At 39.2% G+C, this 23,996-nt stretch overlaps 1 protein-coding gene across 3 annotated transcripts in view; it reads right to left on the minus strand.

Annotated features, from left to right (window-relative positions):
* ARHGAP6 (Rho GTPase activating protein 6) overlaps positions 1–23,996 on the minus strand; it is an 866,594-nt gene that overhangs the window by 151,629 nt on the left and 690,969 nt on the right. For all 3 annotated transcript variants that reach the window (XM_069204992.1, XM_069204993.1, XM_069204994.1), the window contains exons 7-8: positions 20,706–20,856; positions 9,596–9,744 (exon numbers count right to left, since the gene is read on the minus strand). In XM_069204992.1, coding sequence (XP_069061093.1) covers positions 9,596–9,744; positions 20,706–20,856 — 300 coding nt within the window. The remainder of the gene's footprint in view (positions 1–9,595; positions 9,745–20,705; positions 20,857–23,996) is intronic.

Genomic DNA, 23,996 nt, shown 5'->3' on the forward strand with positions numbered 1-23,996 from the left:
TAGGAAACAGAATTTTAAAAAACATATAAATTCACTGAAAAAAAAAAAAACCAAGGGTTACAGGGCCACTATAGTTAGAAAACAGAATAAAAAAAAAAAAAACTTAGAAATTCACTGAAAAAACAAATCTTACAGGGACGTTATAGTTAGGTTCAGATTTCACTCGTGCAACACCATTGAAATTCAGCAATTATTCTTACCTGAGCTAACTATAACTTACGCCCCTGTAATTCACTGTTTATGACCTCACATATTACATCACTCATGACATGGTCAGTGATATCACTGATGACAGCATTGATGATATCACTGATGCCATCATCCAAAGAAACACACACTACTTACCCCATACAACCTCTTATACACCCACTCACACACCCACTAACAAACCCATACATCTCCTGACACACACGCACACATACAGCCACTCACAGACCTATACAGCTACTCACACACCCATAAAGCCCCTCACACACCCACTCACAGATCCATGCAGCCACTCACAGACTCAATTCAATTCATTTATTTTATTAATCGGAACTCCTAGAAGATCCACATGCCTAACTAAAACATAGAATATCATTTGACAATAGAGAAAAAAATCCTCTAAAAGGCTGAATAAAAACTTTAATTATTTATAAAATATAATACATTCACAATACTTCCCACCGAGCATATATTACATAGTCAATCTCGGACAATATTTTCAATGTAAAAATATAAACAAACCAGAAGCATTAGCTGCTATATAAAATAATAATAAAACATAACCCCATAAACTCATTTCACAATGTACTTCCTATAAATCGCATCATATAGTGCAAGGTAATGGTATCCTAAGAAGAGCCGATCTTATTACTTTCCCCAACGCTTAATACTATTTCCCTCAATAAAAAAGCAAAGACAACACACATATTTAAGATCCATGGTAACAGATAATCTGCAGAGTGAAAAACAACTAACCTCTGCCCATCAGCCAAAGTTCAAACACATTATCTTAGTCTACTACGCTGTAGGAACCCCTCTTATTTTACAGTAGGATTCATATTAAGTACCTTCACAGTGCAAAAGAAGTTTGCTTAAATTAATTAATCTTACAACCACCAATGCATGGAATACCCAATATAAGTTTTAAAATGTCCTAAAACACTTAAAAATCCTAAAACAGAAGAATTCATTAGGTGGATTGCACAATGATTCCAATGCCTCTCGGGCAGAGTGAATATTAAAATTCAAATAGAGGGGTTTCAGCCTTTTTCTCCGCAATGTAGCTAATGCGGGCCAGACAAATAATACATGTTTAAGATTCTGCACCCCCAATTGACAAAGGTCCCAGGTGCTAGAGGATCCATCCCATTTGGAGGATAGGTCTCTAAGTGGTGTTCTATCTAATCTCAACAGGATGTAAAAGCGCCTCACCCCATGATGGAGATTCCAAGCTAAGTATGGTTGGGGATGTTTAAAGATCACTGATTTGGTTAATGCAACGAGTCTCCTCTTCAAATGACAGGACTCAAAATCCAAAGAAAAATCTTTACACCATCTTGCCTCTTTCAGGGTCTTTTTAAAAATAGTGGGCGGCACCATAGAATAGATTCAGAATCAAGCTCAAGCAATTGCACTGCAAGATTATAGTTTCTAAAAAAATGTAGACTTTTCTCCTAGTATGCTAAAAATTTCTATGAATGCTAAATTTCTTAGGGTTGATTCCATACTGTGTACCAGGGAGTCCTCCCGGACCACCGCCGCGAGGCCCTGTGCAAAGGCATTCTTAAAACCAAAGTCGAGCCTTCAGGCTGCCACTGATGTCTGGTTGTTACAAGAAACCTCACATCTTAGAATCTGCCCTTCTTTCTTATCAAGGAAATCCCATTTAGAGATCTCTATACATTCTACAGCATACAGGAGGGTAGCCATAATCTTTGTTTGGTAGGCAGTTAGTATATGAAGGAAGTGGCGCCTAATAATTGCAAACGCATTTCCAATTTTGGGTGCGAAGCCATCAGCATTCACTAGCATACTAGTTACGTCATAGATATGTAAGGAGAAAAGCAACAGACAACCTTGCTTCAATCCATTTTTTGTAGGGAATTCTGAAGACAAGCCCTGCTCTACACCCAAGAGAACTTTGCACCAGATCGAAGAGTGCAGAGCTATGAAAAACGTAACAGGTTTGGCAGGACACCTAACTCATATAATTTCTTACATAAGATCTTCCGATCAACCTGGTCAAAAGCCGTTGAAAAATCTATAAATGCAACATATACTACTCCGCCCCTGATCTGAACATATTTTTCATATATAATTTTCATTAATAAAATGTTATCTAAGGTATGATGTTCTCACTCACAGACTCACACACACCCACTCAAGCACCCACACAGCCACTCACTCACCCATACAGCCACTCATTACCCATACAGCTAACTGAGCTACTCACTCACCCATTCAACCACTCATACATCCATTCACTCATTTACAAAACCAGTTACATACCCATACAGACATCAATACAATCACTCACGCCCACTCACTCATCTATACAGCCACTCACACAAATACTTACTGTGAAAGACAGCCACTCACACACCATCTCACTTACTCATACACCCAAACAGTCACTCACGTACCCATACATCCATTTACTGAGTCACTCAGCCATAGAGCCATTCACACACACACACACACACATCCACCCATAGAGCCACTCACAGACATCACTCACTAATTCAGACACTCACACACTGACCCACACATACAGCCACTCACACAGTTACTCAACCATACAGCTTGTCACACAACTACTTATTCACCCATAAAGACCCTCAGGCACCCACTCCCACACTGATACAGTCACAGTACCACTCACATGACATATATTAGAAACAGTATAACTCATTAGTAGTACAAAAATAGTTACAGTAGCTCAGAATATATCTTTAGCTCTCAGAAACCTTTACGAAACACACTCACTGGATGATGTCATCAATGATGTCACTGATCATGTCATGAGTGATGAAATATGGGTGGTCATACGCAGTGCATTGCGGGATCGTAAGTTATAGTTAGCTCAGGTAAATATAACTGCTGAATTTCAATGGTTTTGTACAAGTGAAATCTGAGCCTAACTATAACGTCCCTGTAAACCTTGTTTTTTTTCAGTGAACATATATATCTATCTATCTATCTAGATATAAAGTTTCCTCTACAAGTCATCTTGGAGCTCGGACTAAGCGGCCAGATCGTGTCCTCTGAGACTGGGAAAAGAAAGAGCGTCCATGACTGATGCTGGTGATGTACAGCCAGGTTCAGTCAGAGGGCGCTTTGCAGTCTCAATCGAACCAGTCTCACCCCTGGCATTAGGAACTGGGGAATGATGAGGAACATGTCTGAAGTGCGAAGAATCTCGCACAATGGATCTTCCAGGATCGTGAGCAGTCACCATGTGTTCTTTGCTAATCACCACTTCAAAGGGTTCAGCATCAAAGGTAGGATCAGAATTTACGTTTTCTCTGTTGTCGCACCAATACTCAATCTCCTTTATTGTAAGTAAAGTTCTTGGTACACTGATGTTTGTCAGCATATACTTTCATCTTCTGTTTATGGCCCAAGTCTTTTTGACTAAGTTCACCATCTGTTGTAGATTTCCTGTTGGACTATTGTGGTAACTTTGTCGTCATGGCTATCCAAAACATCAATGTGGCAGGACTTTCTCATGTCATTGAATGAGGAGTCGACTGATAAGCTTGAAGAGGAGCATGGAGAGCTGTCTTCAGGTTAAACTTCTCCAACTTAGCATGCTGAACAGTCTTTTTATGTGTGCTCATACGCATTCAACAGCATATGCTGGTGGACAAAAAGGTGTGATTTTCCAATGCTTCACACTGAGGTGAGGAAGAAAGTCTGGGAATTCTCAACTGCTGAAAGGCGGACCACTGGCCGACTTTAGGATTGAAGGAAAAATGCAATCTAATCTCTCAATTACTTTTTCTCGAGTAACAGACAAGAGATCTTCTACTAATGGAAATTTGGAGTATTCACCCATATTCACAATCAGGCGATGTCCATTATCAAGAGGACCAAGGAAATCAACAGCAATTCTTTCCCATATGTGTTTTGGTAAATCTGACATGTTCCATGGATGTTGAGTGATTTTGGAAGATAAGCAATTGCACAAATGACAGGCCTTCAATTTTTTTTTCAACTCTCTCATTAAGAGGAAGAAACCAAAGATGGTCTTGAAGAGCTCGTTTGGTGGCAACAGTTCCGCATTGTCCTACATGGGCTACTTCAATTACTTGTTGTCGCAGACTCTCTGGTATGACAATTCTTGAACCTCATTAGACAACACCTTTTTGAGGAATGGGAAGTTCATCTTTTACATTCTTGAACTCCTGATATTTGCTTTTACATGTGGGAGATCAAGTATGTTGTTTCCAGGAATGATGTGCAACAATGCCCTTCAATATCAACATGTCACTGTCTTTGCTCATTGCAGTAATAATTTGTTCCAAAGAAATAGCGGCAGGGGTGCTTGACTTTGAGACAAAGTTAATGCAGGCTTTATTTGCTTTGGAAGGAGTACCATGAGACTGTACAGGCACTCATGAAAAGTATTCAGCAGGCTTTGATCTTTCATTGGTCAATGCACAATGGTGTACTCATATTCCTGTTGTCACAACCCCCAATTCTGGGAGGAATCTTAGCTTTTGTATTGCCAAAGATGGTGAGCAATGCTTGATGATCAGTTACAACAGTGAAAGGTTTTCAATATACGAATATGTGGAAATGTTCACAAGCCCACACAACAGCTAAACTTTTTTTTTCCAGGTTGTGAATAGACACTTTCAGTTTGTGACAAAAGTTTGCTTGCATATACCGCAATATGCCTTCAAGCAATGGGGTGTCCATTGTGTTGGGCAAGGATCACTCTCAATCTGACCAGGCTTGCGTCAACAAAAAAACGCTGTATGTAGCTTCAGCTCAAAGTTGGTCATTTCAGTTGTGTTCTCAATTGCATGTTTAATTTTCTTAAGGCTTTTCTAGCATTCATGTGACCAGTAAAATGGAACATTTATTTTTGTGAACTCTCTTAAGGGAGCACTTACTGTGCCAAAGTCACGTAAGCATCAAGAATAGTAACTGGCCATGCCAAGGAATGAACTTAATATGATAACATCTTGTGGGGGATTGGTGGCTGTCAAGGCATGTACTTTAGCTGGATCCGGTGTCATACCCACATCATCATAGCCAAAGAATCTGAGTTTTGTTTTGTGGAACTCAAACTTCTCTGCATTCAAGGTTAAACCTGCCTCATCAAGTAGTCGACAAACTTGTGTAAGGGCGTCATCAAATTATTTTTGTATGGCTTAAAAGACTAATATGTCATCATTGTAGTTGAAAGCATTTGTGACAGGCTGTATTATATGTTGCATCATATTTTGAAAAAGTTCTGCAGCTGTGATACACCGAAACATAATCTTTTATATCTGAATAAACCAATGTGAGTAGAAAGGGTAATAATGTACCCGCAATGTTCTTAAAGTTCCAATTGATGATACCCTTTGTTCAGATCAAAGCAAGAGAATACTTTGGCACCATTTTACTGTGTGATAATGTCGTGGACAAAGATGTGGACCATGGGCAAAACCAATGAGTTGGACCAGTAAATCACTCAGTGATATTATGCGTTAAGTAATGTTTCAAGGTCTTTCTCAACAGCTTCTTGTAAATGAGATGCAATTCCTCTATGTCTGAGCAACAGGATGAACACCCTTATTGATATTCAGTTTCACTTTCATGGCCTTAAGCTTTCCCAACCAATGAAAAATGAAGGGATTTGACTTACTATTTTGTGATGAGTGTTCATGTTGTACTTCACAGATATGAGCCCTATTTCAGCAGCAGAATTTGAACTGAGTAAATAGGCACTTGACGCAGTACCCTTAAGTACGTGAATGGGTGCTTGTACCTTTGTCTTATTGGGTTTCAGGGTTGCTACAAATGAACCTTGACTCTTTAATGGCATTGATGCAGCCCATGAATACACTGTGGTCTTTGACAGTGTGAGACGGGGCAATGGAGATAGCTCACTGTATTTCACTTCAGGCACACTGTTGATCGTAGCACCAGTCAATAATAAAACACACAGAGGCACTGTTTATCTTTAGTGTCATTTTCGGACTATGTTTGAATTACTTTTTGTGATTTTTCTTGTTGATTCTTTTTTTACCCGTATTTTTCTTCGCATGTGGCAAGTCCAATAGGCGTACATTTTTCTGAAGTAAACAGACACCGCACATCCATCTCCCTCGCTGTCCCTGGACACTAAAACTGAAGAACTCTTGGATGAAGATTTAGATGACAATTGACTTCGTTTAGTGTTGATTTGCCTCAGCTGATGTTGCCACTTGGCTTGTGGGGGCGTGTAAAACATCTCTACTGGAAAGTTCGAGTGTCCATTATGGGCATGATGAACTTAGTTTTTCCTTCACCTTGCAAACGGTTACAGAATTGTTCTCTTTCCTGCAGCCCTTGCATATTTGTCCAATGGTGGTACATTTACCATCATGCGAAAATTAAAATCCACATCTGAAGCACATTTTCTCTGTCTTTGGAGACATCACCCTGTGTCATTCCGCCTTGTGTTTTTGCTTACATCATGTGCATGACTGACTCACCATGGGCCACTCCAGCCTCCATGTCAACAGTTGTCGATCTGCACGTTCCTCAGTTTTAGCAGCCATGAGTACTAAACTCCAGACTGATTATCTCTCTCAGCATTCAGCTGAATAAATCTAACAAACAACCATCTATAACTTTTTGAATGTACAATGTTTGATGAGCGTATCAAGTCTCTCAACAAATTTGTCAATTGTTTCACCAGTTCTTTGTGTTTCCTGACTGAAAATATATCTTTACTAATTGAGATTCGGCACTGGATTGAATTTAAGATTTAGGGCTTCTTTGATTTGACGATAATGCTTCATCAGCATGTGGTATTTTTTTTTATTGCTTCTTTTTCGCCTTCACCGGCAAGATTCTTGAGGTATTTGACAATCTTTTGTTGTCTGTTTCTTCCAGAGCATTGATTAAATCATCAAATGTTTCTATCCAGGCAGTCCATCTGTAGCCAATATTTTGCTTTTTGGCGGTATCAAAAGGAGGTGGGTGTTTTAAGAATGCGGCAGCATAATTTGTGAAGCTTTCTACTGTTGAGTGAGGAGGTCGCTTCTTTAACATCTGCTGCGACTTGTACTGGCACCTTCATCATGTACTAGCAGTGCACTACCACCAGGGCCAGCGTGTCCACACTCTGGCTGTGAAGCGCTGTCTTTGTTTTAAGCAGTGAGCAGCGGCTTTGCTTCTTGCATGGGTTCTTCATCCTTCTCGCCTCTTTGCATTGTATGTTATGTACCTGGTTTTCATGGTCTTCAGCGTTTCTTTGTTTCAGGCTATAACTACTTTTAGCACTTCTTTGCACTCAGCTGCGCCACCTCTCATGCTTCTCTGTATCTGGTGATTGCTGCCTTTAGCCTTTGTTCCATACATCTTAAAGCTCTGTGTTGCACTGTGATGCTGTACCTCTTTCACTGCCTCACCAGCAGGCTCCCGCTCCATGATAAACACATTTCTCTGTAGGGCCTTTGTCTTCTTTGAAAACTGGTCACTGGCTGGAGTGGCGCTTTGACTCCACATACGCCAAACATCAATCTTCACTTTGATTAGGCACATGTGGCACACACAAGCAGTTTGCTGGACAATGACAAACTCTCTGGAAGAGCACTGTTGGTTCTTCAGGTTACGTATGTCTCTATCTCATCACCAGTTGTAACATCCACCCCAGCCTGGGTACTCTTAAATGAATACCACACACATAGCTTGGTCTTAGAAGTATTTATTCTTCTGTGTGTAAGTGCAAGTGCAAACACAACATTCCAAACATGAAACACCACGTCTTACCACTCACGCCACAGTTCTACAAAGTCCATCAGAAACCAAAAGGGTGGGTCCCTTCATCGATAACTCACAAGACACTACATTAACAATACACACAGTGTGGTCTTAGGAGCCACCCATTTCAACCACCGGCTTTCTTCACCCAGCCTCTTTCAGCCAAGGGCTTGAGACTATCATGTCTTGGCTCAGTCAAATGGAGTATTCAACTTGCACCTAATCTGAATGGCTGCATAGGTATAACTTTCCGTCAATTCAGTGCTTACATTTAACTGCATGAGTGATTACTTTACAACTATAGCCCTGTGTGTCCTCTCTTCTGGCTCTCACTAGTGTATCTTGCTCTGATTGGCTACCACTGCATGCAGCAGCACATAAAAAGCTGATCTAATGGCTTTACCAATGTTAGTCATGGCAGCACTCGTGCTGAGGAATGAGGCTTATAAAAATAAAGGGAATGTGTTTTGTTCCCCTTCCAGAGTTTCTCCAGTATTGCTAAGCTGTAACCAAAGTCATTTATGTATTTATTTTTTTTGTAGGCTCCATTGTGCATACGAAGTACTGTCCATATGTAATATTCTACTTTGCACTAATGCACAGCATGAAAAAAAAAATCCTTGGCATGGACAGAATCCCATATATATAAAATGTAGATATTAAATGATCAATGCTTTGTAAAGAAACATTACAAGTTGTGTTGTTAACCGCAGGCACAGGTTAATTTTAAATATGAGATAAAATACCCACCATAGCACATAAGGATGTTTTAAGTCACCAAGGATTGCAATGGCCTCATAGATGAACGAGGCCAAAGGCGGAGTTCTTTTACAAAGTCATGGTGACATTCAATATCCTTTTAATGTACAAGATCGGGCATTTTATTCCTTATGATACATGGTCACAACATTACCATTCAAAAAATGCTACATCCTTGGTGTCTTGAAAAAGATAGTATGGTTGAAGGATTAAGCGTCAATCTGTAGTGTGAAATTAAACAAACCATTTAGTAATTTGAAGTAACGTGTTGCAAAGAGATACTCATCAGTTTAAGGTAATTCAGATTAAAACAATGCTGTTGATCAGAATGTGTAGAAATGTAACAAGGGATTATAGATTTCCTGTAATAAATCTCAGTGCGCAAAAAAAGACATGTTAACATAAAAATCTCCGTTTTGCTGGTCGGTGTTGCTTTTAGAAAAGTAGGTCAGAAGAATTAATTATTTTCAATGCAGCTGCAATAATGGTCTGTGGCCTAGCTTTAGCCACAGTCATCATGACATCATACATGACCTGTAAAGTTATTACAGCTGTAGGCAGGTCATTTTCTAAGTACAGGTGACTAAAGACGTCACAATTGGACTCCAATAAGAAAATTAGAGACTGGCTTTTATTCAGAGATTGCTGGCTCCTATTTATTATAATAATGTATTGACAATCACTATACAAAATCAGGATGGCATACCCATTACCCTAATGGAGGTTTCACATCACTAACAGTCTCTTATAGTGGTCTTTTAAGATGCTGATGAAAAACACAATTTAACTGTGACTATGCAACCTTGACATTACATATTTTTTGATCCAAAACTTTTTCACCCACTGGAAGAACAGAACAAAATGTAAATGGTTATCAACCTACCTCCTGACCATCCTTGTCTATGGTGTCCTCTGCATGTCTAGCAACTGTGGACAGGAACAGTAAGAGCCTGTGAAGGGTGTCGCAGTTACAAGGAGGTAGAAGATAAATTAGAAGCTGCAATGCAGCCAGTTGTTCATCTGTTTCGTACACTAAGAAATACAAAATAAACATTAGAGGTTCACCAATTAGAAGTCTAGGATTTGGCATATATTCTAGCCACAAGTGTACCACAAGTAGCAAAATGCACATTTATTCCTACCAGACATATATATCATTCCTATGTATATCTATAATGAAATCATCCTTACCAAGTATATTTCCCAGGACCATACAAATGGGCCACATCAACCCCATTTTGAAAGAGTCATCTCCGGACCCTAACAAATTTCAAACGTGTTAACTTACCTTGACAAGGTAAAGCCAAGGTAAGTTAATAACAAACATGTCAAAGCAATCATCTTCACGAAGATTACTAATTAGGCAGACAGCCACCTTCAAAGATACTTTGACACATATCCTATAATGAATGATGGTCACCACTGCACACTCATTTCTCGATCTTTCAGTCGCATTTTACATTGTTGATCATCACAGCCTCCTTCGACTTGTAGCACGCAGAATGGATTTGATAGAGCACTTCCGAACTAACATTGTTCTGTTTCATGTCAAAAAGTCTCTGGCACTACACCAACCCTTTTTATAGTACTGCAAATAGCATACAGATATCATTTAGTAATGAACTGATGCTGATGCTATAAATTGATGCTATAAATTATACAATAATAACATTATCCTCCATTTTTTAAAATGAGTTTCAAATATGCATTCACATAAACATGTCACATCATGTTTGCCAGCATAAAGTGGCAAAATGCTGCCCTGTTCTGTATTGTTCCACCCTGCTTTGCACAGGTTAATGTAGTGGCCAGTGATAGACACTCAACAATATGAGGGAGAACAGTAACTTGGCCTCTGTGACATAATTCACCATGTTGCTTGTGGCGCGGTTGTCAACGCCTGTGTGTAACAGGGTTTGTTCTGCCAGTGCCTTACAGCGTTCGACCAACTTATATGGGCCTGACCATGTATGTGTGAACGTACAAGGTCAAGGTCACTTAGGGTGTGTCTAGGGGTGGTAGTGGTCAACCACCAGAATGTGAATACATTCACCCCACTTGTGGGATAGTGTTCAATCTACTAACCTCTGCAAATGTGAAAGAGTTCTCCAAACTTGTGCAAGTGGTCATTCTGCATATGTGCGTATGGTATAGTTAAAGAACACTGAGACAAGGTCTGCAGAGGACCATCATATAGCCTCAATGCACAGGGTAGTTGGGAACTGACATAAGGTCTCGTAGACCAGATCTCCTAGCAGAGGTGTCAGAGTGCCATTTGAACCCAGAGGACCATAACATGCCTTTAAGGCATTCTGCTGTAACTTTAAAATCAAGGGGGCTATCTATTTGGCTTCACATCAATAGTGAATTTAAAAATCCTAAATTCCAGTTAAATGGATAAAAGAAATAAGATTTGTTCTGAGATCTTTCTTCAGGAAAATTAGAAACTGAGGTTTGGTGGTACAAAGTGGTGTTAAGTAGTAGTCCACGCTGGGGAAGTCATTGCCTAGCAGAGTTCCATGTTTAACCTCTGAACTCTTTTTTTAATTTTATTTTTATTTTTTATAAATGTGTACGGGCCTCTGCAAGGACTTGTCAATGTTAGTATTTTATTGCATTTTAGGTTTAACTATACCCTTGGAACGAGGTCCTATTTAATGTAGGTTGCTTCATCCACTAATTTATTTATTACGTAGGTATATGTGAGTTAAACAATTCGATCCTAGTTACTATGAAATGGAGTGCTGTAAATCATAAGGGAGGATGCAAAGCAGAGGAGGTACTGGCTGGTACAGGTGGAATCAAGGCCGAAGGTGCCTGTTCTGTTACTGTGGGGTGAAGAAAACAGAGGGAGGAAGGGGAGTGGGAGAGGAGTAAGCAAAATGGACAAGCGGGAATAGATTATGGGTGGTGGTGGGAGTATTCTACCACAATAGTAGGGTAGTGATAAAGTGCATCTTTAAGAGAGGTTCTTGAATTATTTTCCAGGAAGGAGAAAACTCTGAATTTTCGCTGGAATGGCATTCCATGCTCTCAGAACACAACATGGTCCCCTAGTCTGGTGGTAAGACTGCAGGTCTTACTTAACCCACCATGGGGTCTTGTTCTGGAGCCAGATATGGATAGTAACCTGCAAGGATTGCATCATACGTGATGAAGCTCGTCTTGAACCTGATGCTACCATGAGTGGTCTTTATGAAGCACTGATCTGGTCTTGACGGGCACTAGACAGCACTTTACAACAAAACCGTGATAAGGAGTAAGGAGTTAATTAAAAGGGCACACATGGACATTTAAATAGTTCTGTCAGTACACAAAATTATTTTGGAAGGATTGGTAGGGCTCTGGATTGTGGGTTTATTCAGTTTCCCAAGATGACAAACATCCGTAACTGCAATGTAAAATGCACTGTAAGCATCCCTGCCAACCAGAATTTGCCCAACAAAACCGAGGATGCCAAAAAGAAGATAACTCCACAAGAATATGCACTGAGTCAAGTGACAAAAGTGCTATGATGTGTACCAGAGAAGATTGCTTACTCTAAATTGCAAAGCACCTTTGTATCTACTCTCAGTATCTGGGGGTCCTTGCGCTCAGTGCAAAAACATGGCCATAAGTTAACCTGGCTTGACTGTGTGTTGGTTACCCAATGGTAAAGCATGTCACAGTGTAAAGGTTAAATTCCAGAGAGGGGTACTTGGATGGACGCCTTGCAACTACATTCAAAATGGTCATAAACATGGCCACAAACAGAATGGACATGGCCAGAGAAGAAAGGCTGTGAACCTTGTGTTGATTAGGGTTTGTATTAATTATAATTATCTTTAAAATGCTATCTCAGAGCCTTAAGCTATCGGTTAAGCTTGAATTCATGACCAGTTGTGAAGTAACAGGTTATCCGGCTAAGTTCCACCTGTGAAAATGTCTTAACTACTCTCAGAGAAAAGCATTGCTACACTGAATCTGCATGGGCATAGTATGCAGAATGAAGGTAACCTGTGGTATTCTCTTTTTTGGAATGGAATTGTGTCACACAGAACGTTAACCTGTCACCTGTATCCAAGCTGTTCTGCGATGAAAAGGCGCACAACAGGAGCAGCTGGAAGGTGGTGGCTGGGATGGTTCTGGAAAGATATGTCTTGCATTAAAGTAAAAGAAACGCTATCTTTGTCTGCTGCCTTCTTTCTAGTGAAAGGAACTGGACCTTAGTATTACACTGACAATGAGATAAAATAGAGGGGACTACATAATATCTGGATATGGTAATTGGACCGGGACAATCCTAACACTGAGGTAAGGATTTTTATGAACCAGCTGTCACTTGTATAAACTACAGAGAACTGTATTGAAGAAGAAAAAATAGGTTTCAAAGTAAGACTGGCACTTGAATTGTGCTACAGCAGGCGTTTTAATAAAAATATTAATGAATATTCATGTATTCTGAGCAATGGATTTGAGTAGAAAATGTAATCTACAGAAAAATAATGCACGCATTTGAAAAACGCGCCACGTGAGTGGCCGCCAATGTTCACGAAGTATACTTATTAATGGCTTATTAACATGAAATATGGAGCTTATGTTTGATTAATGTAGTCACAAGTCATATTAAGAGTTATGCATTATGTATTCGCTTTAATAAATGTAGGCCTTAACTTAGCGGAGGTCTTGGCCTAGTTGCACAGCCTCATGTCAAGCTGTATTTCTAAATCGATTAATAAATGGCTGTTCAAAGAATTAAATTGTGATTTTCCACTGTATTGCCCATGCGCTTATAGCTAAAAGTATTTTCTCATGAAAACCGATTGCTAGAAGATTCAGTTCTTGCTAAATGTAACAATATGTGTGTAAGACTGACTTTCTCAGGAGGAGAACAATGGAGACACTGTCTGGAGTATAAGCTGCAACAATATTGTTACCTGATGAGCCTGATGATGAGGACATTATAAGAGGAGCCAATTAGAGACATGTGAACCGAGTACTAGTAGAAAGTATAGATTTAATGTTTTAGTTTTATTGGACAGAGTGTGAACATGAGATCCCTTCACCAATAGGGACTTCGGAAGTAGTTTTAGGAAATCTAACTTAACCAGACTACACTGAGAAGAAGCTGCCATTGTGCATCTGTCTTTCGCCTAGCCTATTTGCCCATTTTCTTTCTGGCCGAAAGGTCGTTTTCTTCTTGAGCGTCTTGACAATAGATGTGCTTAACTTTAATGCTTAAAGACTTTGCGTTTTCTGAACTTTGATGCTAAATCCTGGTACCTTGCTGACCGAACTGATGTCCTGATGACAAAGACTATCTTGGCTTGCCGATCCACTTGAGGAGAGGTGTATTATTACTGATGTGTTTCTTAAGACTGTTTGCTTTATCTTTCTAGATACCAACAGCAATATTTTGATAGAGCCATAGTTAGATGTTTTCCAAATTTGTGTTTACTAAATTGGTTTGCGTGAAGCCCAACATGCTGATGCGAATCTGGTGTTAGTTAAGGGATCCTAACTAATGAAAGTCTGCTAGAGGGGATAATGTTTGATGTCCTTTCCTTGCTGCATAAATGTATGTAATATCGTTTGTGCAAGGTTCTTGTTAATCAAACTGTAATGTAACTTAAGAATGTGAAGTGGCTCCAGCTTTGATTAGATTACATTTCTCTTGCTGCTTTGGACAGCGAGTGATGTTTCTGTATGTGTATTATTTGATTTGAGATTATCTTTATGACATTAGCATTGTTAATATAGGGGGAAATAAATATTTCAACTTCTAAATTTGTGGTTATTCATGACTGTCAAGTCATGGTGTGTGAATTACTGACTCCATTGATCACTAATGCTGTTGATTATCATTGATGTTATTGATTAATTATTGACCATTGATCTACAAGTGCTGTCGTTATGGTGGGAACATCTTAATTGCGAGTCAAAATGTTCATCGACCTATTTGCGTCCCCTTGTAAGTTTACTTATTAAGGTCAAACGCGCTAACAATTGTAAGTATGGACATTGGAGTGTGCTCTCCTCGCGCTGCGTTTTCAAACACAAACAAGACATCCGCAAGCACCCACCTCGCGCTGGCATTCTTTGAGACAAACCTGCACTCACTCACATTGTGCCAATAATGGGGAAGTGAGAGGCATTGTGCTGCGTGTCTATATCGCACTAGTACTCTGTGATGCAAACACCCTGGCTCACTAATCTGGTGAAGTTAGACGCACCGTGCCTCATGTCTGCATCATGCTTAATGGGGAAGTGAGTAGTCTTTGAATGCTGAATCCTGACATGCGCTGAGTCCGGACGCATCCTGACACTATGGTGACAAGCGATATTTCTTATAGAAACAGACGCTATGTGTGTAACGTCATTTGGCCATCTTGACCTGTTGGGAACTGTACCACTGAGAAACAGGCACTTTACGACATTGTGAAAGGAAGTTTTATTCTCACAACTACGAGGGCAGAGACTGTGGTGAGAGGCACACCTAAGGGGCCTGATTTTCCACAACTGAGCATTTGGAAGTGCAGTCAGGCACACCAAGTGTGCCTGATGGTGTGCAAATGCAGTTTACAATCTACTGTGAAAGGCACACCAAAAGTGCCTGAATGCAATTAAATACATCTTGTAACTATCAGTGACAAGCACACTGAACAGGCCTAACTGTAAATAAATGCCTTTTGAAGCCTGCGGTGACAGGCACAACCTTACCCGGTGATGGGCACACTATTTAATTGAGAGATTGTGTCTGTCAAGAGGAACACACAGTGACTGGGACACCGATAAGTGAAATAGTTGTAAATAATTTTAGTGTTAAGAACTTAGCAGGATTTCTTCAAGTTAATGCTTGTTGTGAAAGGCAATTTTTTAAACATTGGTGAGTGGTAGTTATTGCAGTTACAAAATATTTATCAGAAATGTAAAACGTTACAACTTCCCCATTCTTTTTGTCCTCTCCAGGAGTGCCTAATATTACATGGAGTACATTGAAAAAAAGTATTTGAAAGGTATGCAAGAGTTTGTGATACCTTTGAGCTCAGAACGTAAGACAGCTCTATTATTGCATTGCTTGGGATTAGAGGTGTTTGATCATCTCACTGATGTTCCTGATAATGATGCTGTCAACTTGAATGAATACGAGTTGTGCATTAGAGAATTGGACATTTATTATTTGCTGAAGGTTAGTACCATCCTGAAAAGGTACCATTTCGGTTGCAGAGTGCAAAAGAGTGGGGAATCTGTGGATGATTATGTCATGGAGTTAAGGAAGTTGGCATCATGTACATTTTCAGTAACCACAGAAGAAAGAACAAGGGATGGGTTTATGCTTGGTTGCAATATGGATAAAGTGCAGGATGAATTGAGGTGAAGAGATGATCTGTCTTTTGATGAAGGGTGTGGATGTGATTAAAAAGTTATCAGAACAGGAGGTGAATATTGTAATGTAATGTAAAGAAATAAAGTAATCCAAAAAAAGATAGTAAGTGAAATATTGGGAAGTACAAGGTGCTGGAGGGAAAACCTGCAGTGAAAAAACATGTTTCAGATGTGTACATAGAAATCACTTTGGTTTTTATAAAGAATGTCCACCAATATAAGCAATATGCAATGTGCAGAAACTGTGGGAGAAAAGGTCATTGTCAAAGAGTACAAAGGAAAAAAAAGGTGATGGGTGATGTTAAAGAAACTGATGTGAGGCAAGAAGAAAGTGAGAAGGAAACAGATTGTGGCAGATAGTGCTACAAGTAGATGAAGAAAAAAGGAAGTGCCCGGTTGATAAAATTCAAGTGGATGATGAATTTACACATGTGTTGTTTGATTCAGTGGCAAATGTGACCTTGATATCTTGACATTTTATATTGAGAAACTACAGAGGAATGTTAAGCTACAGAAACCGGACATTAAACCATATGCCTTCGGGGGGAGCCAATACATTTGGAAGGATTCTTTGAGGACTGATTGAATACAAAGGGAGGTTGGCATCAGGAAAAATGTATGTATCATCTCAGGGTAACAGCGTACTTAGTTGGTTTCATCAGAGGGATTTAGGAGCGAATCTTGAGCCTAATAGTGACCTTTCTATAATACTGATGGAGTTGTTTCCAGATAAAGGAGGTGGATAATGAGCAAGATTGTGAAAAATTCAAGCAGGAGATGATAAAAGAATGTGTGTTTAGGAAAGAACCAGGGTGTTTAAAACAGGTATGTGCATAAGATCAGGTTGATGAAAGGAGCACAACTTGTACAGGGAAAAGTGAGAAATGTATCAGTGTCAGAGATGATATAGAAAAAGAGTTGGTCATGCTAGAGAAGGATGGTGTGATTGAAGTGTAGAGGAAACTGAGTGTTTAGTGGTAGTGATTGCAAGAGAAAGTAATGGTGATTTGAGGCTCTGCATAGATTTGAGGGAACTAAAAAAACAATTGTGCCATTAGATAAGTATTCCATTCCCAAAATAACTGACATGTTGACACAGTTAGGTGGAGCTAACCTATTTTCATTGATTGATTTGAAATCTGCGTACCACCAGGTTGGATTAGATGAGGAATCAAAGGACCGAACAGCGTGTTACACCATTTGGTACGTATAGATACAAATGGATGCCGTTTGCGCTAGTGGCAGTGGCATCCGTTTCCCCGAGAGCAATGAAGAAAGTCATAAAGAGAGTAGAAGGAATTAAGATTTATCAGGAGGATGTCTCAATTTGTGGTGCAGATGTTTAGGAACATGACAAACTAGTGATGGAGGTCTTGAGTAGGTTGGAAAAGGTGAATCTCATGCTCAAAGAAGAAAAGCGTAGGTTTAAACAATCTCACATTGAGTATTTGGGACATGAGATCACAGTGGAAGGTCTTAGACCTGAAGCTAGTCTAGTCGAAGCTATCAGAAACCTGGCATCACCTACCAACAAGGAAGATTTGCGAAACTTTCTCCGAATGGAGGAGTATTACAGTAAGTTTTGTTATGAGGAGCGAGAGAACGAGAGAATGTTTTAGGAGGGGCACAGAATTTATGTGGAATGAGAAGTGTTAAGAGGAGTTTGAAAGGATAAAACTAAGATTGGAGAAGGGTCCCAATCTAAAGAGTTTTGACCCTAGCAAAAAATCCATACTTTGGGAGCCTTGATGATACAAGGTGCAGATGAAGGAGAAAGAACAATAATATTTGCTTCATGAAGTCTGAAAGGAGCTGAGATGAGGATTAAGGGAGAGGTGTTAGGCATTTATTGGGGAATAAGGAAGATGAGAATGTTTCTCCGGGTTTGAGATTTTGTTGTAAAAACAGATCACTAGCCCTTGAGAGGGATTTTTCATATGAAAGGAAATTATTCGGTTTCGAGCAGGATCAGTAAGTGGGTGGTGGCACTCCAAGAGTTCAGGTTTGAAGTGAGATACATTCCGAGGGCAAGGAATGTGGTAGATAATTCGATGTCTAGATTGGTCACAGACAGAGATGAAGAGGAAGTAGAAAAAGAGGACATGCTTGTTTGTGTGACAGAAGGATATCCATGTTCTCAGAGGAACAGTGGCAGGCATCAACTGAAACAGACAATGTGTTGAAAGAGGCGTTCACCTGATTAGAGGCTGGTGAGAGTAAGAAAGGTAACATTAAGGGGGAGAGTAGGAAATACTGGGAAGTAAGTGATGAACGGGTTGAGAATCAGGGTTTACTCTTTAGAGAAACACGATTAGTTCCACCGGACATTATGCAGAGAGATCTGATTAAGATGGCAGATGAGGGATATTCTGGGATGTTGAAAACTAAGGAATGGTTAAGAATGATATATTGGTGGCCATGTATTGATGTTCAGGTGGAATGATGTGTAAGGGATTGTGTACAATGTATGCTGAGTGAAAAAGGACTCAAATCAAGGACCTAACCCATGGTGTTGAGAAAACTGCCTGATTCCCCGTGGGATGAAGTAGATTTGAATATTTTGGGTCCCATTCATTCTATTGAGGGACAATGTATGGCCTAGTACTACTTGACATGTATTTAAGGTGGCCAGAAGTTATGTTCACTCATGGAATTTAAACTAGACACGGAATAGCCTTCTTGAAATATCTGATTGGATGTGAAAGGGTTCCAGGAACACTTCTGACGAACAATGGAGTTAATCTCATCTCTAAGGAAATAGAAGAAATGTTAATGAAATAGAGTGTAAAACACAAGAAAAGTGCACTGTATCTCCCAGAGGCCAACAGGATGGTTGAACGATTTAATAGAGTTCTTAAGGTCACCATTCAAATTCAAAAGTATTGTTTGACTCCTCACGCTGTAACTGGAAAAGGTCCTTTTGAGTTATTGAGGGATAAGGCCAAACAAAGTGATGTCCCCAGCTTGGGTAAATGAGAAATGTTGTGAAAGCAAGGAGCGTAAAGAAGATTGGAGAGTGAAAGAGTTGAAAAAGTTAAAGAAGATGAAAACATGGTTTGATGACAGAAGAAGAGTGAAAGTCACCAAAGTGCAAGTTGGTGATTGGGTAAGGATCAGAAAACCAGGAAGTAGTCAAGATGGTACATTTTTGATCCAATCAAAATAGTGAAAATATGTAGAAATACTGTCGAAACTTCAGACTCGAGAATATGGAATTTGAATAGAGTGGTAGTGGTAGTGGTAAGAGGGAGAAAGAGGCAGATAATAAGGGCAGTGATGGTGGTGGTAAAAGTGACGAGATAAGAAAGAGTCAGAGAATTGTAAAGACACCCAGATATTTGCAAGACTATATTAGAGAATAGTAGGGTTTGTATGTAAAACTGTATTCTGATTATAGGTACATTTTAGTCAGTTTATGTTTATTGGGTAAATGCAACTTGTTTCTATTTTGTATTATTTGTCATTTGTTTTAATTGTATGAGAGGGAGGTGTGTGGTATTTTCTTATTTGAAATGGGCTTATGTCATACAGAATGTTGTCATGTCACCAACCTCTGTTCTGAGATGGAACACAATAGTTTAAAAAGGTGAACGACAGGAGGAGCTGGAATGTGGTGGGTAGGTTGGTTCTGAAAAGTGTCTTGCATTAAAGTAAAAGAAACGCTATCTTCGTTTGCTGCCTTCATTCTTGTGAAAGGAACTGGACCTCAGTCAACATAATCAAAGGCACATTTGATTAAAAAAAGGGGTCCCAAAGAACACAAAATAGTAGATAATACTGTGGAAAAGGACAGCAGTGAAGCAGAGAGGCGTGTAAGTGTAGCGTGGAACTAAGGCACTGGTGAAACCTACAGGTCTCAAGTGACTGGGATACAGTGGGAAACGTGACACTCACGGAGGCGTGGTTTTCTCTAACCCTGTTCTTCTGGACCTTTACTCAAAAAGGGACTTTTCTCACAAATACATAAAACTGAAAAAAGTGCCAAAGCCGCAGAGCTGAGTTAGCAAAGTCAGCTATAATTAAGAATTATTCGGACTTGTTCACATAACTGATCTCTAAGAGAAGCAGGTGTTAGCTCTCTATTTCTTGGCCATTATAAAACTACCACTCGAGTGTAAACAGCCTAAACTACATTTGCATTAAAAACGTAATGAATAATTTTCAAATTTAAAAAACGAGAAGGAATACATTTCTAAGTGCACAGCGTTTTTTCAGTCTGTAGAGGGGCAGAGGCACATAATAATTTAATGTACTTGAAGAGAAAAACGCCAAAATTGCACTGGCTGTAAGGCTGCTGCACCTGCCGATAGTGAGGTTAGATACCGTATGGTCTAAACTCACGGACTATTAACGTAATTTGACAGGCTTCCAAATAAACTTTAATTTTGGACTGCACCCACCCCAAATCCATTTTAGGGATTCAAACACTTAAGTGTCAACTCACATGAAGAGTCAAAAGAACACACAGGCTCCATGGTATACTTCCATTAGAAACTCAAACTTTACTATTTGTTGTACAAGGCACAGAGAATTGTAGTTTTCTTATAACTGTTGTATATATTTTAATGTAAATTTTAATGATTGAAGAAATGCTGTTGCAATGGGCATAATACAACTGTAATACTCACAAAGTGTGTTGATGAAGGCTGTGTACAGTTCCCTGGTCAGGAGAGGGTCAGGCATGTCTCTTAGAAACTCCTTTAACAAAGCAGCAACATCATGTACGCTGTGCTCTTCATCAAGTACCACGTCTACACCATGGTCAAACTCCTCACGCAGCTGTAAAACACAAAGGACACAAAACATTACATATATACATCCTTTAAAGTAAATTGCAAACAATGGCAACATACTTCCACACAATCATTTGAAGATAAAACAATTCAGAACAGTGCAAACATAATTACTCTAAAGAAGGTCAAGGTAAGTAGTAAGTACTTAAGGGAGGTCATTAATAGCGATATTACATGCTATTTTTCACCTCAAAACAGATTGAGGCAAAAGCCTTTTGAAGGTCTCACTCAGAGGTCTGGAATTTTATAAAATATCTACTTGCCAAGGGAATCAACTTATCTTGTCCCTTTTCATTGATATGGATTGAAAAAATAATCTACTTTTGTCAGTCAGTCAAATATATGTTTATTTTTAGACCTTATTATTTAAAATTCAAGCATGGTAAAACCCATTATTATAAATATATATAAAATTATCAGCAAAAAGCTGGCGAAACCTGCAGTTAAAACATTACCACAGTCCAACAATACAATAGAATGATCATATTTTTCCTAAAACTTCATTCATGGACAGAAAAAAAAAAAAAAAAAAAAAAAAAATCACCCCAGGGCACAGGTTATGTTAAAAAATGGCAAATATACAGGAGTAGATTAATTGCTTCGCACCTTTCACTAAAGGCATATTTTTGTAAAACTGGCTTCAGTAAAAACGTTCGTTGAGCTCAAAACCACAATCTACTAAAACATGTTTTAAAATGTCCTTCCTATTGAGGTCCCATTTACAAATTCTGTCCTCATCTAACGGAACTGTGAGCATCAGAGATTAAAAACTGGTTTATCACACATCTAAATTACAGCAAACACCTTCTTAGCCGTGCATTAGGTATTTCTCCAGATAAGGAAATGTCTTCTCCATCCACAAATTCAACAGGAGGGATACTGATTTCTTCTTCCTTACATACGTTTAGTCTTCCTCTCTAGACACCTGTCTTCTAAGCTCGACCTTACTCATGCATGCACAATCAATTTCACATTCTATTGTTTACTTCTGGCAACAGTTGAGGATCCTCCCTCTAACTAATCTTGCCCAATTCAATTCGCTTTTCAGAATTTCTTTTTTGCATAGAAATGAAATTTTGGGAAGCTCCTCACTATCGGTTCTTGTCCAGAATTTTAGTGTCTCTGCCTATGCTAAGTAAGTCATGCTGTCAAACTAGTTTCCATTCTAACAGCCTGGACCATAGTAAAGAGTGGAAGCAAGACTAATCTTTTTAAACACCTACCCTCTTCTAGGTCCCAATTTAATTTCCCACTTTTACAGACAACTTCAGTACCATACTGGAACTGTGGTCATATCATTCCTTGATAGCCTGCCAGCAACGGTGTACGGGAAGGGCCCCCAAAGTGCTTGTCCAATTTCTTGAGCCACCGTACATAAGAAAGTGCTTTAGCCTCCAGTGATTCAATATGTTCCTTCAATAGCAAGTTATTTGAGAACCAGATCCCCAAATATTTATACTTGCTAACTGTCTCAGTATTAGCTTTATTTATAGTCCAAGCCCACTCTATCTTCTTTATTCCCAAATGGAAGCATTTTAGTCTTCTCCATATTTATGATTAATTTGTTTCCTCACACAATCATCATGGAAAACGTCAAACTTCCTATGGAGGCCGATTTCTGTCAGAGCTAGAATTACTAGATCATCTGCACATAGGAAACAGCTTACATATTTACCATTCATTTTAGGGCTGAAACTATTTGACTAAGCATTTTGGCAAATCAGCAAAAAATAGAGAACACAAAAGGGGAGCTAGCACACACCCTTGTCTCCATGTCTTATTCTCCATGAAAGAGACCTCCTAAAATCTAATTCCGCCTGGGCTCAAATATCTCTATGCATTTCTAGTAAAAGCAGAGGTAAACCACTTGGGATTTCATAGTTTAACGCTTCCCAAAGCAAGGCCCGATCAACAGAGTCAAACGCAGAGCGAAAATACACAAAGCAACAGTATAATCCTCCACATTGCTCTATTGATTTCATTGATAATGCCTGTAAGCTAAAACAATAGTCTGTTGTTAAATGTCCCCCTTTGAAACCTCCTTTCTCTAAGGGAATTACTGAGTTTGCTTCTGCCCATTCTTTTAACATACCCAGTAGGATTTTCGAGAAAACTTTCCCACTCACATCTAACAGGATTATTTGCCAATAGCTTCCAGGGAAAGAATCCTCGCCTTTTTAATACAAATGTTCAATAACTGCTCCCTTCCAAATAACCGGGAAATGTCCTGTCCTATCAGGATTTTCTGGAAGAGAGGATAGGGCAAGCTGGTCCACCAACCAATACTAGTTTTTATTCTCACTGCCAGTAGATTGTCTGGCTCAGCTGCTCTCGTAAGTTGTAGTGACTCAATTGTCTTCTTGATTTTTGGCCCTGAAACCCTCTCCTTTATTTCTTCATTAATATGAAGGTTAACTGTGCCCTGTGTAATTAAAACATGTATTGCAAACTTCTTCCAGGTGATCAAACCATGCATGTCAGCTTCCCCTGATCCTTTCCTATACAAGTTTTTTTTAAACCAATTTTTAAAGTTTTTTGCTGTTATTCAACTCTGTTGTCTCAAGCATAACTTTCCAGAATTCCCCCTTATGTTCCCATTTCTTGCTTGCTACCAGTCTTTTAAATAATTTTCTTAGGTCAAAAAGTCAATGTTTAATCTCTTTATTTCTTCAGAACCTCACTTCTTTTTAACTTCCTTATTCTACTTTTTATAAGTCTTCATTCATTGTCAAACCATATGTTTCTTCAATGCTTTTCAACCTTATTTTTGTCTTGCCTTTTGTTAAATACCTTAAGTCCAGCCTTTAAACAAGCTACTACATCCTTGATTAGGTCTTCATACAAAGTAACAAAATCTGGGTGTATCTGCTCTGTTTTAATTTCTCTATAAATGTATTGGAGAGCATTCATTTGATTTAAGTGCTTCTCAGACATTCTTGTCCCTATTAGTTTCGGATAATGAACTTTTACAGGGAGTACCTTCTTCTTTTCTGTATCAATACCCAGACTAAGTGTTTTACTTAAAGGATAATGATCACTCCCTTCCATCTGCCATAGTTCAAACCTCTCAATGTAACTGAAAGCTCATGCATGGGCAAACACAATCTCTAGAGCAATTCTGGTTAC

Source organism: Pleurodeles waltl, chromosome 8, assembly GCF_031143425.1.
Source record: "Pleurodeles waltl isolate 20211129_DDA chromosome 8, aPleWal1.hap1.20221129, whole genome shotgun sequence".
NCBI classification, from domain to species: domain Eukaryota; kingdom Metazoa; phylum Chordata; class Amphibia; order Caudata; family Salamandridae; genus Pleurodeles; species Pleurodeles waltl.